At 43.7% G+C, this 17,455-nt stretch overlaps 1 protein-coding gene across 2 annotated transcripts in view; it reads left to right on the top strand.

Annotated features, from left to right (window-relative positions):
* The first annotated feature begins 4,792 nt into the window (after nucleotides 1-4,792).
* The window catches only part of PKP1 (plakophilin 1), an 80,655-nt gene continuing 67,992 nt past the window's right edge, over nucleotides 4,793-17,455 (top strand). The window contains exon 1 of one of the 2 annotated variants that reach the window (XM_021003211.2): nucleotides 4,793-5,402. In XM_021003211.2, coding sequence (XP_020858870.1) covers nucleotides 5,195-5,402 — 208 coding nt within the window. In that variant the 5' untranslated portion in view covers nucleotides 4,793-5,194. Of the gene's footprint in view, nucleotides 5,403-5,715; nucleotides 5,804-17,455 lie in introns of those variants that run through there. The other variant, XM_078156435.1, reaches the window with a different exon arrangement.

Genomic DNA, 17,455 nt, shown 5'->3' with positions numbered 1-17,455 from the left:
GTTTTTGGTTTGGTTTTTGCCCATACACAAAAAGTATTATCTAAAACACGTCTTCTTGGGCAGCTAGGCTGTGCTACCACTGTGTTTGGCTGAGTTCACAAATCTGTTGTAGCCTGTAGCTTCCCAGTCACTTCTCTGACTCTTCTCTCCTGCTAAATTTTGTTTCCTAATAGTAATTAAAGTTTTCTGCCACTGCCAGAACCACTGCCACACTGGAGCTGCCACAGACACCTTGGCTTCATGGTTTGGCAAAATATTGGCTCTCACCATAAGGACCACAGAGCCTGCTGCCGAACTTTCCTCCTTTTGTGGGACCAAATTATGAAGACACATTTCTGTGATTCCCAAGTCTTTGTAACTCCTAGAAATCTACAAAATAGCTTGTACTACTAATGCTGCCTCTGCCTCCTTCAGTATTATAGCTTCCACTCCCATTCTAGCCACTGTTCTGGTTTCCACAACTTTGTTCACCATTTCCATAACCTTTGTTTTCTCCATAGTAAGGAGGACCATCTCCTCCAGAGCCACTGTCATTGCCAAATCTATTGTAACTTCTCCCCTTCTGACAAAACCACCATAAACACTGAAGTTTATACCATTGTTGGAGTTATCATTTCTACAGAAACTGCTATGGCCGCCACTGAAGTTCCCAGAACCAGTTTGGCCTCTTTGACTAGATGAAACACTAAACATTACCTGCTTAGGAAAGGCTTTCTTTTTTTTTTAAATTTAATTAGGTTATTTTGATTTATCAACAATCACTTCCATGTGCTTTTGAGTAGAAAATTTTTCTCCCCCTTCCTCCCCACCACCCTCCCCAAGATGGTGCACAATCTGATATAGGCTATACATTTACATTCCTATTAAACATATTTTCACATTAGTGAAGTTGTAAGTAAAAATTAAAACCAATAGGAGGAACCATCAGAAAGAGGAAACAAAACTCAACAGAAGAGAAAAAAATGATAGCGATTCAACTTCCATAGTTCTTTCTTTGGATGTGGATAGCATTTTCCATCACGAGGCCTCTGGAGATGTCTTAGATCCTTGTAATGCTGAGAAGGGTTAAGTTTATCAATATTAGTCATCTCACAACGTGGCTGTTATTGTGTACAAAGTCCTCTTGCTTCTGCTCACTTCACTCAGCATCAGACCATGCAAGTCTTTCCAGGTTTTTCTGAAGTCAACCTGTTCATCATTTCTTATAGCACAATAGTATTCCATTACATTCATATACCACAGCTTGCTCAGACATTCCTCAATTGATGGGCATCCTCTCAATTTCCAATTCTTTGCCACCACAAAAAGAGCTGCCATGAATATTTTAGTATATGTGGGTCCCTTTCCCATCTGTATGATCACTTTGGGATATAGCCCTAGAAGTGCTATTGCTGGATGAAAGGGTATGCACATTTTTATAGTAGGAAAGGCTTTCTTTAATTTACTATTGTAGCCACTTACAGTAGAGTATCTTTGAATGACAGTCATGGTCATTGAAAGTCACAAAAGCAAATCCCCTCTTTCTTGCCACTGACTTGGTCCATCACTTCAATCTTTCCATATCGTTCAAAGTTGTTCTTCAAGTAGTGTTCCTCAAAATGCCACCCACAAAGATCTTTTCACAGTTAAATGGGCACCTGATCTTTGAGAATCCTCTCTGGAAGCAGTGCTCTTTGGTTTAACAACTCTGCTGTCCACCTTGTGAGGTCTTCTATGTGTGTCTAGCAATAGATAACAGAACCAAAACCCCTGGAACCTTGATATTTGGATGCCTCATTTTCACACAATCTGTGAGTGTGCCCCATCTGCAAAATGGCTCCCTAGACTCCACCTATCATTTCAAAGCTCAAGATTCCAATGAAGAACTTCCATGGCTATTTAGGTTCCTTGGGGAACTATGCTTTCAACAAGGCTAGAGTGGTGGTAGACACTTTGTTAACCCTTCCTTAATGGCTTATGTTGTGTTTAGTTTGAACTCAAAAGCACCACCCAGAAGTGGTAATAATTCTCTGTATCTCACCATTTCCTTTTTGTGCCCAGCTAGCAGAGAAATGTTTTCATGTAACATGTAATCAGGAAATCTAGAAACAGGAAAAGTGGTCCTCCATAATCTTTGGTCTACTGACCATCCTCATCTTGCGCCTTACAGGAAAATTTCAGCCCATTCAAAGCACCATCACATGTTATATGTGTTTTGGGCAATTCCTGGAAGAACTAACCCTATCTAGGCCTAAAGAATAGGTTTCCTGTCCACTCTGCTATTCTAGCACGGTCATCTTACTACATATATGTCCACCTCTGACTGTCATTTGCATTAGTGATGTTAGGATCTGGTTTGGTCTTTGAGGACCTGAATGTGCCCTCCATCATGACACCCCTACTCTCTGTCTGTCATTTGTTAACTGGTTAGAGTATAGAGATAGAATCCACTCTGTCTTGTCCTGTATACACTAGAGTGGACTTGATCAGCACTGATCTCCACAGATGAAAATCTATGGTCCTCACCGGGGAAATTGCATCTAGAGGAGGAGGTGACTACATACAGTTATCTCTCTATATAGTATGAATCTTGTTTTAATGCTATTTGTGCTATGGGACAGTACTAAAAACGAGGTAATTTCAGTACAACAATGATGCTATTTAATAAGTGTATTGTATTAGACTGTGGATCGATTTCAGACCTGCCTACACCAGATTTTCTGTTAGATGTTCCCCTGCCCATGCAAGCATTTTTCACTCCAATTTTTATATAGTTATGGCATATAGCTTTTGTAATATTTTTATGTTCAAATGTAGAAAGGAGATAGGCTTGTGGAATGGAGAGTGGCCTGGATTTGGGTTCAGACTGCTTCTGATACTAAGTAAGTTTTCTTGCCCCCTGCCTTCTTTCCTGCTGTCTTCACACATGGCCAGATTCCTTTAAAAAAATCTTCAATTGGGCCTATCATCCCCTCAAGCTATCACCCTTTACCTCTCCTCTCATGTGTTTATCTGTGAACATCCTGTCTCTCTCTGGTAGAATGTGAGCTGTTCCAGGGCAGGGGTCTGTCTCACTGATATTTATATCTTCAGTATCCATCATCCTGCCTGGCACATAGCAGTCAACAGATGTCTGTTGGTTTAACGACTTTTCTGAGAGCCTCAAGCAACTCTCTAAGACTATAAATAGTTTGCAACCTGCATACTTGGTAAAGTGTTTCTCTCATCAGACTGGAAGCTCCCCTTTACAACTGCAACTCATTGAAGATTAGCTAGGAGAGATCGGAGCTAGACTTTCTCATTCCTAACCTAGTACTTTGTTTTGTGCCTCTCTAATACACTGATCATGTAATATTGTATGTGAATTATCCATATTTTTGTCTTACCACTCTGCTGCCTGGTAAGCTCCGAGGGACCAGGATCTTATTATTCTCATTAATTCAGCAAGTATTTATTAAGACCCTACCTCCCCCCCCCCAACAGTTCCTGCCATCAAGGACCTTACATTTCACTGTGAGGCAAAGATAGAAAATTAAATATAAGACATGTACAAAGATATTTTTTAAGGGAAGGAGAGGTATAGCAGTGGGAGTGTATGGGAAACAGGTTTTCTGTGAGAGGTGATTCTTGATCAGAACTTGAAAGTTAGGGATTGTTTGAGGCAGGGTAAAAGAGGAAACTCATTCCAGGATAGGGAACAGCCACTGCAAAGGAAAGAATTAGAGTGCTGTGTGTGAAGACAAGCAGGCAGTCCAGGATGGCAAGAAGGCTGAGAACCGAGGGAAGTAATGTACAGTAAGCCTGGGAAAATAGGCTAGAGTCAGACTGTGAATGGTTTTAAAGGCCAAGCAGAAGAGTTTGTATTTATCCTAATTTTGATTTTCTGTCCCCACCTTTTACAGGGTTTTGTACACAGTAGGTATTTAATAAATGTTTATTTCCTGTAATTTAATTATGTCCCTTTCCTTCTTCCCAGCAGATGGACTGATTGGCAGCTAGCTCCCAAAGAATAGAGATTGAGTGTTCTTCCTCAGACCCCAAGCGCTGGGAAAACAGGCTTCCTACAATCAGTCATCTAACTAGCATTTAGTAATTCTTTGCTGTGGGTCAGTCACTGTGCTAAACTCGGGGAACACAAAGAAAGACTGCTGCAATCTCTCCCCATCTCCATTGTTGAGAATCAATTTCTTAGGACTCAGTTCGACAGCCATTTCCCTTGTAAACCTTGCCTTTATCATCCCGGAGGAAAGCAATCTGGAGCTCTTAGCGCCCACCACACTCTACCTAGTTTTATCCTCAGCCATGTGTTCTTCCTATCATCCTGTGTACACCATAACCTCCTGGAGGACAGGGATTGTGTCTTTTTCATCTTTGAATTTCCAGGCCTAGTAGTGCCTTGCACAGAGCAGGCACTTAAGTGGTTGCTGAATTAATGTGTCCCATAACAGACTGGGTGCCCTTGGGGGTGGGAGCTCCTCAATCCATTTTCTCCAAGGGGATAGACTTGATTTCCCCCATCTGTGATTTCTCGGACCAGGAGACTTTGGAGAGAGAAGCTGGACTTTGCTCAAAGTGAGCACTCAGTTTGGGGGCTTATTGCTTGTGTCTCCTTAGAGGACAAAGCCAGGAGAGAGGAAAGCGAAATGCTTCCGAATGTCCCAAGCGCACATTTATGCACATATTTTCCTGGTGAGCAGGCGGGGGTTTGGCCCCAGGGGCGTTTCCCCTCGATCCCTTTTAGCTTTTCGGGTGAACATGCGCTGTCTCCCAGCCACCTTCTCCACCCTCTCTGCCCGCGTTAAATTTCCTGCAAGTTAGGAGAAGGAAGGAGACACAGAAGAGAGAGGGTTAAAAGAAATCACAAGCAGGACACCCAGCCCTGCCCCTGGGAGGGCTCCCCAAGCCGGTGGTGCCCTGCAGCACCTGAGCATAGAGAGCCGAGCAGGAGCCAGACAGTGGAGGGGAGTGGGTGGTGCAGGGCAGACGGCGGTATATCCAGTCTGACAGAGGGCGGGTCTCCTCAGAGCCAGGCGAGGGAGGAGGCAGCAAGTAGCAGCTGCCCGAAGCAGGTACGTCGTCGGGATCCTCTATGGACATAGAGAGCCGCTGAGAGAGATACGAAGCACCAGCTCGCGCCCTCCGCTGCCACTTCACCTCCTGCGCAGCACCTTCTTGCCGGTCTCTCCCCACGCCCAGACCCGCGCCTCCAGCCACCATGACCCTGAACCACTCTCCGCTCAAGACCGCCCTGGCCTATGAGTGCTTCCAGGACCAGGACAACTCCACGCTGGCTTTGCCGTCGGATCAGAAGATGAAGACCGGCACATCGGGCAACCAGCGGGTGCAGGAGCAGGTGATGATGACGGTCAAGCGGCAGAAGCCCAAGTCCTCTCAGTCCTCCACCTTGACCCACTCCAACCGAGGTAAGAATCCAACACATCCACCCCGGAGGCTAGAGGTGCACCCTGGCGGCCCCAGCTCCGGCGCTGCGGGCGGACAGCTGGACAGCAGCGGGGCTGCGTTGCAGCGTGAGCGCGCCGGACCGCGCTGGGACTCCTTCGGGTTGGGAGGTGGCGGGAGGAGCCGAAAAGGAGGCATAGACTGGATTGGTTTTTTTTTGGGGGGGGGAGGGAAGACGTGGAGGTCAGGCGCCCAGCGCCGGATTGGGGTTTGGATGGGGTAGTTCGGAATAGGCTGGGCAGGACTGGGCGGAAGCCGGCAGCTGTGGCTCCACAGCTCGGTGTCCTCTCTAGAGGCTAGCCTCGATGGCTGCAAAGAACAGCGGAACACAGTCTTATTCGAGTTCGAATCTTGACTGAGCCTGGTGAGTTTGTGCTAGATGAGGGCGTTGGATCAGGTGGTGTGAAGGACGAAACAAAGGTCCTTCCCGGTCCTAAATCCTTTGGATCCTGGGAAATATAGCCGAGACTGGAGCTCGGCTTTGTCAGTCTATGTGAATGTGGAGAAAAGCAGCATCGCTTCCTGGGGCTTGGTGACATAGGGAGGTAGCCAGTTCCCAAGTGTTAGTTGTTGGGGAACACTCGAAGATGCAAACCCGAGCGAAGCTCTTCCCCACCTCGCGCGCTTAGATTAGAGCACTGAAGGGGACCTTTTATTCTCCTTTCTACTGGCTAGATTCTCCGTTCTTGGGACAAATAGGGACTTCCCATTTGTCCTAGGAAAGTGGAGAGGAAAAACAGTTTTATGCAGCAATCTGACAGCGTTTTCCTCACGAACAGCCCTGTGAGGTGGATAGTGAAAATACTGTTTCCATTTTACAGATGAGGAAACTGAGGCTTTCAGATTAAGGGACTTCTCAGTGACCATCCATCACGATAGGGTTCCCCTGACTCTTTCCAGGACACTGTGCTGTCTCAAGGAATTTCCCCTGAGGTTTCGGATTTGTCTTCAGCTGGAAAAGGGACATTGGCCACTGGGCTTCCCTAAAGACGCTAAGAGGGCTGGGGCTTAGAAGGTTAGCGATGTTTGTTGGGTGGTGTCCGGCGTGGACCCATGGCCAGAGAAGCACTTCATTTGTGGGGAGACCAGGAAGGGAAGTTGTGGGCTTTGAATGTGCTTTCTGGAGACTCTGCTGTGCTGAGGCAGGGAGGAGCGATGGTGAGGGGGATCAGATTCATGTTCTATTTATTCTCCTACCAGCTCTTCTGCTCCCTTCCTTCTGTTTCTCGGGTCCCACAGTGATCTCCTCTCAGCCCCACCCAGCCCAGCGAGTTTATGCTGAATGAGGCTTCTAGAGAACTCAAAGCATGGGAGGGGCAGGAACTTCAGGTCTGGCTCTGCAATGGAGGCCATAGGGACAAGTCGTTTTCCTAGGCTACCTAAGGAGCCCTTCATCTAGATGGGGTGTAACCACTGTAGTGTCTCCAAGCCGAAGGGAGACGTAAATGAAGGGACTAAATTGGCAATTTGCAGGAGTTGGGCTGTATTTTCTATTGAATTTTGACATTAAATACACAGAAATAGAAAGACTACCTCGTATTTAAAATGCAAGTAAATTAACATAAATTTTTTAAAACTGTATTATTGAATTTAAATCCACTGAAGATCTGATTAGGGTGCTTTATAGAATGACCCAGAAGTTTACGTCAGTCAGCCAACAATGGAACCCAGGTAGCCATCTTCTACCAAGGCCAAACCAAGGACACAGAGATGAGGAAGAAACAGTTGGTCTCAGAGAGCTTATGCTTTCATGTGTCTTAGGTTCCTTTAGAGACAAAATCCAAGCAGCTTATGCTTTCATGCTTCTTCCCAGGTTCCTTTAGAGGCAAAGGCCAAGCATCCAGGATGTGAAGGGAAGGAAGGAAAAAAAATAGATGTTTGGGCCTCATTACTACCAGAACCTGCGGGTCTCTATTTGCTCTTTAGGCTTTGCAATTCTACTCTCAAACCTCTCTCTGTTCAGTAAAGCTTGTCCCTAAAATAGCATTGAGCCATTTGCAAATGGAATGGATTCCTTCTGGGGCTACAGCCTCAATGATTACATCTTTACAATTCTCCAAGAAACTTGGAAGACTGGTGCTGCCTTCTTACCTCAAACTGAAATTCTCCACCACAGTATGGAGATTTTGCACCATGCACTTCTCTTTCTTTTACCTTGTTTGTTCTCCCCTCAGATCAAGGTTTTTTTTGGCTTTGTTTTGTTTTGCCACAGTCAATCCAATCTGCTCTTACTGGATATGGTGCTTTGCTTCCCTTTTCCTTTTCTAAGGCTCTTTCAAGGCTACATAAACCCCTCTTCCTTGGAAGTTTTCCCTTCTCTGCTAAACTCTTCTGTTTTTAAAGGGCTTTCCTCTAGGGGACTTTCCCACTCTAGCTTAGCTTACTCCATTGAGATCTATGTGGCCCCAACCCTCTCACCACTCCAAATATTGATTCCAATTACACATGTAGGTTGCTATATGCCTGAAACTACTTGTTGCTTGCTTGTGTGTGGGTTTTATTGCTGGTGCTTGTATTTATATGTAAATACATGTGTATTCTTCCACCTCCACCACACTGGGAGATTCCTAAATAGAGGGACTGGGTTTCTTCCTTCCTCGGGTTCTACCAGCTGCCTCATACCAGAAGTTCCGGGGAGTTCGATGCATAGTGCTAACAGACTACTAGTGCTAGTTTCCTCTCTTGAAAGTCGACTCCCCAGGATTTGTGGCTTTCCACTCCTGAGAAAAGTTTCCCAAATGAAAGACCAATTTCCCCGGTGGTATCTAGGTTGGAAAACGTGGTTGGGTTAATTGAAGCTGGTGTTTCTGGTTTATCTGGCTCCTGTCAACTGATTTTTTGAACTACTGTTGTCAAAAAGCAAACCCAAAGGTCCCAACCATGCAAGTATCAGAGATCTGGAGGTGAAAGGAGACTGAGAGGCCACAGTCCAACCAGAGAAATTTAATGACTTGCCCAAACTCACAGTGGTAGCAAGAAGCAGTTAGGATTTGAACTCAGGTCTCATGACTCCAAGTTAAATGCTTTCCTCACTGAATCAACTCTTTTGGGTCCATCTGTTATTCTTTCTAATTCCTTGTTCCTCTGGATGTTCCCAGAGCCTAGTATCCAGTATCTGTCCTAGGTCCCATCCTTTTGTTCCTAGGAGGTAAGGGAGGAAGCAAGCCGTGGTTCTACTGCCTTGACTGTTCAGAGAGAGTGGAAGGATTCCATTTTTTCTTTAGAGGAGACATTAGCCACCTCCCAGAAGTGTCTGAGTCATTTGCTTCCAGGAATTAGATGAACCTGGGTCCTATTTGGAGGGAATATAGCTGGTATGCAAGCTTTGCCCAACTTGCTCGTCATTAATCAATTTACTTTATTCCTCCCCAGGGATGAATTGATTGGCATAATTCTCTTAGGAACCCCAAACAGCAACTGGTTTTTTTTTGAAAGGCAATAGGGTGGGTCCATCTGTTTGGGGAACTGGACACTCCCAGGATGCCAGGCCACTTATATCTTTCTCCCTCTGCTCCAGGGAAAAAGGGAAGCAATGAAAGATGCTGTAAAAATAGTCCATTGACTGCCTTGCTAGTCCTTTTATCAAAGAGCTCTCTAACTCCCTATTTCCTGACTCCAAGGTATCTTTATGTTATTGAAACTGAGTTGGAGAGGCTAGGAAGGAGAAGGGAAAAGGGGGCTCCGTGAAATGATTTAGGCAATACATGTTTCTCTTCGGTACTGGGTGGGGCCAGGCACCTAACTCTTCCTCCCTCCCAGTCCTTTATCCCTGACCCTCCTTCACCCTCACGGGGTCATCGATGCAGACAAGGGGCTTATGATTCAGGTCTGTTTAGGCTGAGATTGCCTCCCTGGAGGCTTAGAGGACTGACTCAAACTCACTTCAAAGAACTTGCTTGCTTTTCCCCCCTATGAACTCAGGGTTCTGAGTGGGGAGTGGCTATGGGGAGTTGATCATTTGGGTGAACCAGACAGAAATGGCAGCTGGGATCACATTAACCAGTAGGGACACTCATTAATGGCTCATGAGTAGTCTGGAGACCCTCACCCCACCCCCTATCCCTCTAGTCCACATTCTGCTTCCTTTCCCTGACTGTGTGTTTAGTTGTTGATCTCTGATCTTCTCTGAAAGTGAGAGCTGTGTCTTCCAAGACCCATTGGTGTATTTGGAACAACTTCTGCCTTCCTCCAAGCACAGGTCAGTCTGTATGTGAAGCAATAATGCAAGAAGATGGGCAATGTGGCTGGCCCTTGGGAGATACTCCATAAGGAGAGCTGTTTATTAAGGAATTGTGCTCAAGGACCCAGGAGAAGCCCAACCTGGGAAGAATTACTGTAGTATGTATGCATGCATGTATGTAAATATCTCTATCTAAATATCTATCATCTATCTAAATATCTCTATATCTATCTACCTATTTATCTACCTGTCTGCCTATTTGGAGTTCCAGTGTAGGTCAGCAGGGGCTCTGCACTTATTTTATTAGAGAATTTCCTAGGAAAAGGTTAAGTGACTTGCCCAGGGTCACACAGCCAGTGTGTGTCAGAGGAAAGCTTTGGACACTGTTCTTTTTGGGGCATTCTCTCCAGCATCTTTATATCTTCCTTCACCATCCCGCTACCACACACTGCCAACTTTCAGACACAGTAGAATTTGTGAGGTCTTAGAATATTAGACTTCAAAGCTAAAAGACATCTTAGAAATCATCTAGCCTAACTTGCTTCATTTTACAAATGATGAAACTGAGACCCACAAAGGTTAGATGATTTGCTCAAAGTCCACAGCTAAAGCTAGGATCCAAACCTTGGTAGCCTGTCCCGAGGTCTGGTGCTTTTCCGGATTACACTACCTTTATCACACTACCTTTATCATGCTTGCTGCAAATGAAGACATCCCACATTACTTCCAGGAGGCTTAATTGGATGAACTTCCCATTTCATATTTCATGATCCTGGCTTTATTAAATGAGTTGCTTAAAGTAATCCTTTTGAGTCTGTAGACTGAGTCTTTCCCAATCCTTCCTTTTCAGGAACACTATTTCCCAAGGAATAAACAGCTTCATTTGACTCCAGAGTCGAATCTCCAAACATAAGTGTCTCAATTGACTTCTCTCTGTGGCTGGGGGTGGGGGTGGAGTTTCTGCCTCTTTGGATGCTTTTCACCTAATCCGTGTGCCTGTTAAAAATGCCTGTGTGTCGTGCCTCAGTCTATACTGAGTACAGACGTCAGCACATTGAGCGCTCCCAAAAGTTGTCTATTTTTGTGGAAACTCCCAAGTGCAATCCAGCTGATAATAAACTTAAAACTGACCCTTTGCTTTCTCTCCTTTGGGGGGAAGTATTTTGGGGAGACTAGGTCTGGGATGGGAAATAGCCAAAGGGGTGGTCCTCAAGTGTCTTCCTCCAGCATCTTTATTTTAGCAATGGAACTCACTCCAAAAGAACTCGATTCTCTTCAGAAAGAAACTTGTCTTAAAGTTAAGGTTTTAGCCAGAATTTCCCCTGGCCTGTTTCAACGCATGCAAAAATGCAGGGCATTCAAGGGTATCTCACAGTAGATGACTTTTCTGTGTATGTTGCTCTCCTGCTAAATCAGCTGGGCACTGACTAAAGTACCCGTTTGCCCCACCAATTATGAAAATCAGTGGGCAATTGTTCTGGACTTAAAGTAATCTTGTGATGCCATTCTGGGGAAAGGCATTTAGATGTGTTAGATCAATAGGAGAAAGTGGAAGTCATTTTAAACTCAAAAATGTAGAGTCCTTCACACTCCATTCATAGTAATAACAGGCATGTATAGAGTATCCTAATGCTTGCATAGTACTTTGTATACATTGTCTCCTTTGACCCTCATAACAACCCTGTGAGATAAGTATTACAGATATCATTAGCTCCTTTTTACAGATGAGGAAATTGAGGTCAAGAGAGGTAAATCAGCACTGTTTTTTTTTAATTCAGTGATCTAGATGAGAGGTGAGTACTGTCTCCCATTCTACCCATGCAGACCTCTTTGGCACGGAAAACCAGACACTGCCCTGTCCCTACAAGGCCCCTCCACCATCCTCAGCCCCTCAGACCCACCACTGAAGAATGGGTGAACAGGAAAGAGAAACAAGGCAACAGCAGCTATGGGAAAGTACAAGGCCTAGCAAAGCCCAACCGAGTTACGTGACATGAATGAAGGAATGTAGGCTGCAATGGGCCAATTTGTTTCCATCTTTTTATTTCATATATGTGCCCTCAAAAAGAAAGGAGGGAAAAAAGAGAGGGAAAACTATGGCAAGAACCATACCAAAGCACCTGGTAAGCTTGTACCGAACTCCTCGACCTCTTCTAGAGTTCCCAGAAGCTAACTGAATGGGGAGGCCATTTAAATTGAGATTCCCCAGACTCCTGGGCTTGAAGAGAACATGTAAGGTTGTCTGGTTCATTGCCCTCCCTCCAAGTGCCTAAATCATCCCCCACAGATGTCTGCTTCCCCAATTCCAAAACTTCAGAGGGAGAATTTTTATTTGCCTTTGGGGTATGTTTATTGTCAAGTTTCGTAGGTTCTTTGTGCTATCTGACCTGAATCCCTCTCACTGTAACACTTGCCTCCTCTTTTTGGCCCTGACTTCACTACATACATGGACTGCTGTTCCCCATTCCCTGTGAATGACATCATCATTGACATCATCATGGTAAAGGAGCTGACAATTTCAGACCCAAGAGAGAGATTGCTTCTCTGATCGAGAGAAGAACTCCTAATGTCTTAATTTGAGCTCTAGGAATTTTTAAAAAAATATTTTGACAGATGTATTTCAACATAGTTGGTTTCTTTTTCCAACCAAAGCAAGATAATTGATTTTCCTTTGTAATCCTATGTATTTCATTTTATTAATTTAGAAATATCATTATGAGAAATGGTGCATAGGCTTCACCAGATTGCCAAAGGGCCCATGAAACACAAAAAGATTAAGAATTCCTTTTTTAGAGGGAACAGACATACCTTAGTTCCATGAAATAGAATTTCAAAGCAAGTAGAAGAATTGGGTTTAGCTACAGTTTAAAAAAATCTGGAAGAGTCAGGCCTTAGGAGTCAAGATATTCATTTGTGAAATCTCTGTTTCCAACTTGAGCTGTTTCTTTGAGAACTGCACAGGGATCTTGGACACCAGGCTTTTCTTTATCAGTTACACCTCTGCCCTGAATACTTTCAGTGTGTAAAGTCCAATCCTGGAGGATCCAGATAGATCAAGCTTCCATCTTTGGGGAGTTCCCAGCCTGATGGGGAAGATTAAGAAAAAGTTCCTAACAATTAGAATGATTTAAGAGTGGAATGGGCTGCCTTTGAAGGCAGAAGGTAACTCCTCATTCAGGGACTTTGGGCAAAGGGTGAGTGAGCAGTTAGTGGGGATATTTGGCCAGTTAGTTTTGAGGCCCTTTTCAGCTTTGGCGTGGGTAGTTTTTTGATTCTGTAATCTTTACCTTCAAAGGACCACCAATCTGGTGAACTGGAGGGTTGCAGAGCTGGCTAGGATGTTCAATGTGATCCTAAAACAAAGCCCAGAGAGATGAAGTCCAAGGTCACACAGCTAGTGAGTGGCACAGCCAAGAGTCTCCTGACTCCAAGGCTAAGCGCTCTTTCTACTGCATCGTATTGGAAGGCTTTATCTCTGATAATTTTCTGATTATCTCTGATAATTAACATCCAATAACTTTTTTTAAAGTATCTTCTATATGTCAGGTATTGTGCTATGTACTGGCAATATAAAGACAAAAATTAAATAGTTCCTACCTTCTAAGAGCTTGTGTTCTATTGAGGGGGACAACACACACACACACACAGACACGCATGCATGCACACACGTACATATATAATATATTGTGTATACACATTCATGTATACACATATGTATATACATACATATGTATATATGCACACACATACATACACACATGCATATACACATACACACATATACATACATATCTATATCTATCTGTCTATGTGGGAGAGAGAGAGAGAGAGAGAAAAGCTCTGTCTTTGGGAGGTTTCAATCAATAGAGAACACAGGGTCTCTGCCCTTAGGGAGTTTCTCATCTAATTGAGGAAGCAGGTCCCTGCTTGTAGCTATATGCTTGCATACAAAATATATACAAGACATGCCAAGAAATACATAAACAAATATATGATGCAGCAGCTGGGCTAAGCTCTAGTGTTTACTGGAAAGAAGATGATGACTTGAGATTGATAGAGTTTGTATGAAAACTTTCTGAGTAGGTATTTATTTGAAAGATGAGAGTGACAAGTTTTAGTTGAGAGGAATGAATGAATTCTTGAGAAATGCTTGAATGCATGAGAAATGATTTATTTTTAAGGTTAGAGGCAGGAGAGGATGAGTCATAGGGTAATGCATATATGTCCCAATTTCTCCATCATCCTACAGACAATTTCATCTATCTTCATATGAGAAGAAATACCACCAATTTCATAGGAGCTGAGAAAATTCTGCCTACACCTAGAACATGGGATAATCTCCCTTGAATGCACCAAGGGGATGTAGCTTATGGGTAATGATGTTTCATACTGTGACTATACAATAATCCTACTGGTTTGTTAGTCTTTGAGTCAGTTTTACTGTTTGTATAATTTCAAGTTCTGAAAAAAATAGTAGATTGAATGAAGATATCTTAAAGGATAAAAAGGTTCCTAGGGCATTATGAAGAATTCCAGAGGAGAGCAGCAGGGTGGAAAATTATGATGTGGTTGCCCTGAGTAGCTTCCTGAAGTAGAGATTTGGGGAGTAGCTCTCCACCACCATTCAGAGGGAGAAGCCCCAGAGGCAGAGGGTGCTGATGAGGTGTGAGTTCCAGGGCTGAAGTCATCCTGCTGGATGAAAAAGTTCCTGATGGGGAAGTCTAGAGCAGTGGGTGGACCCTGCACTGATAGAAAGATCCAGAGGAAAGAAGAAAACATGGTCCTTGCTCTCAGGGACCTCTCCACGAAATGAGAGATGTATTGCAAAATACATAGGCAAAGGACAGAGCTACAAAGTACATGTCTAGTTGTTGTTTAGCCATTTTCAGTCATGTCCAGCTCTCCCTGACCCCTTTTGGGGAAGGTACTGGAGTGGTTTGCCATTTTCTTCTCCAGTTCATTTTATGAGGAAACTGAGGCAAACAGGGTTAAGTGACTTGCCCAGGGTCACAGAGCTAGTGAGTGTCTGAGGCTGGATTTGAATTAGTCTAGTACAAACTAGAAGAGTGAGTTCTAAGGAGAGATGGAATCACACAGAGATTTTTAACTAGTGAAGTTAATCAGAGATTGCTTTATTGAGGAGATAAGTTTTGAAAGAGGTTGCTGTGGGGGGCAGCTAGGTGGTGCAGTGGATAGAGCACTGGCGCTGAAATCAGAAGGACCTGAGTTCAAATCCAGCCTCAGACCAAACACTTGACACTTACTAGATGTGTGACCTTGGGCAAGTCACTTAGCCCCAATTGCCTAAAAATAAAAAAATTTAAATTAAAAAAAAAAGAAAGAGGTTGCTGTATAGAGTTCATAGAATAGCAAGTAGATTTAGGACTAGAAGAGATGTTAGAATCCAACCCCTTCATTTTACAAATGAGTGAACCCGAGTCCCAGAGAAGTTAAATGACTTGCCCATACTCAGATCTGAGATTTGAACACAAGTCCTCTGACTCCAACTCTGCTCTTCATTCCACTGTACCAATTTCATTTCTATGTTATTCTCAGATATGACATCTAAGGACAATATTCTTTTTAAAAATGTGATTACTTATTTTTAATTTTGATAATTTTGGTTTTAACCCAACAGAAAATTCCCAGTCAATATTTAAACAACTCTTTGCCCCTGAGAAAAAGGGTCTTCCCTGAAAACATTGAAGCAAAACCACTTAACAGTATAATTGAAGCTAATAATACATATTCATTAATTTATCTTCTAGTCATTTTAGGGAGAAGAAGGCAACTTTTGTTTCAGAAATAAGCTGTATCACTAGAGAGATCTGGACCTGCATTCAACACCAATCCCTCCTCTCCCAAGTTATCTTTGGTACTCAAAGATGGGGTTGATGTTCAAGTCACATACAAATAGTATACTTTTCCCCTTTTCATCTCCAGGAAAAGCTGAGATTCTAAGTGAATTATAGTTGTAGTACATGTCCATCCTGGCCCCCACCACCTAAAGGCCAATTGCGTTACCATTTTACCCCTCAGTTTCTGGGGAAGAGAAAGAGATTAGTTTCATGGTTCAGCTGGGTTCCATAGAGCGCTGTCCCAGTTCCAAGTCTGAAACTTCCCTTGGGGCTTGAGTCTCAGGCAACTTGGCTTCCTGGGGTTTCCATGCTGGGTTGACTGGCTACCCCACCCTGCCTGCAATCCAGGTTCCAAGGTGGCTCAAACTCCCAGTTACATGGGGGATCACTTCTAGTACCCGAAGGTGAGGATAAAGGACATAACAAAAAGAAACACTGCCAAGCCTATTCTCTGAGTCAGAGTGAAAGAGAGGGAGCAGGGGAAGGACAATCCTTCCCCTCTCACTAGCTCAGTTCATGGCATCTTCATTGTGGATGAAGTCCTCATCGTCTGGATGCAGCAGATGAAAATAGCAGCAAGAGCGCAGCTGAAGGAGAGAAAGAGAAAAGAGAATTACTGGCAGTTGGAGAGTACCCCCACCCATGTGTAAAGAAACACAGCAAGGCCTCCATGTTAGGCAAACTGGACATACTCAAAAGGCTCCCCACCAGCACCTCCTGAACTGGGTGTGCCCAGAGAAGCCCAAGTTACATAGTAATGACTGGTGTTTCACTGTCCACTGGGGAGAGCCTAGAAAAATAGCTATTGGATACTAGCTACACATGAGGATCGTGGGTCAGAAACTAATAGATTTAGAGGTGAAAAAGATGTTGCAAGTCCAACACTATTTTACGAATGAGGAATCTGAGGTCCAGAAGACTTTCTAAGGTCAAATAGTAGGCCATTACTCTTCTGACTCAAAATACAGGGTGCACAGGGTTTATTTTTCCCACTCTATATTACATATTACTAGGGGATGAGCTAAGTGTGTTCTTAGCTTAGGAGCTGGGAAGGGAAGCCTCTGTGTCTGTGATGGTTTAGGAGCTTGCTTATAGGCAGTGCAGAATAGGATAGATGGAAAGCTAGAGGGGACATCACAGGTCATGTTGTCCTACCTCATTATTTTCCAGATGAGTAACTTCAGAACAGGAGAAATGAGGTGAGCTATTCAGCTAGTAAATAGCTGGGACAGAATTCAAACCCATGTTCTCTGACTCTAAATCCATTTTAATACTATAACTAGATATTCTATGGAAGATTATTCTAGGACAAATAATCTTTCTGGATTGAAAACAAGATTGAGTTCCCTAAATCTGCCCTCTGAATTAGCTGAGATAGAATGTTCAATGTCTGATAGAATGGTTTAGATCCCATGTTGCTGTTGTTTGTTTTTTGTTCTCAAAGAGATCCAATTACATCACAAGACTGATGTCTTGAGTTGAAAGGTGAATTGGATATGAATGGGGCAGAGCTTCAAAAAGTCGCCTCCACCCTCTCTCCTCCAGAGTCATCAGAGTCCAGTGGAAAGACAAAGGTCAAGATGACTGGTAATGGCCCAGGATGCAGTGGGTGACCTTGGCCTTTCTAAATTAAGGTCTTTCCCAGGTCTCAGTTTGTCTGAAGCCACACCCATTCAATGACTAAGGCAGGACTGTCACATAAATGAGGATAAATGGGGAGTATGGTGGTAACCAGGGAGTTGAAAAGAGATCCAAATGTCCCTAACTATAGGTATAGTCTCTTGTCAAGATTTGCCATTTTATTATTAGGGCTTTGAACAATTTTTTTTGAAAAATCATAATGTATTTCTTTTTTTTTCTATTTATTTTTTCTTCTATTTTCTTTACATTTATTTGGTCAATACTGCAGGCCACTTGCAAAAATGAATTCATTTACTCCCCAAACAGAGCTCATATTTTGCCCATTATTTCATCCAGG

The sequence above is a fragment of the Phascolarctos cinereus genome, unplaced genomic scaffold, assembly GCF_003287225.1.
Source record: "Phascolarctos cinereus isolate Bilbo 61053 unplaced genomic scaffold, phaCin_HiC Scaffold_5;HRSCAF=322, whole genome shotgun sequence".
Classification (NCBI taxonomy): domain Eukaryota; kingdom Metazoa; phylum Chordata; class Mammalia; order Diprotodontia; family Phascolarctidae; genus Phascolarctos; species Phascolarctos cinereus.
The sequence above is the reverse complement of the archived record's forward strand: the minus strand, read 5'-3'. Positions and strand labels throughout refer to the sequence as shown.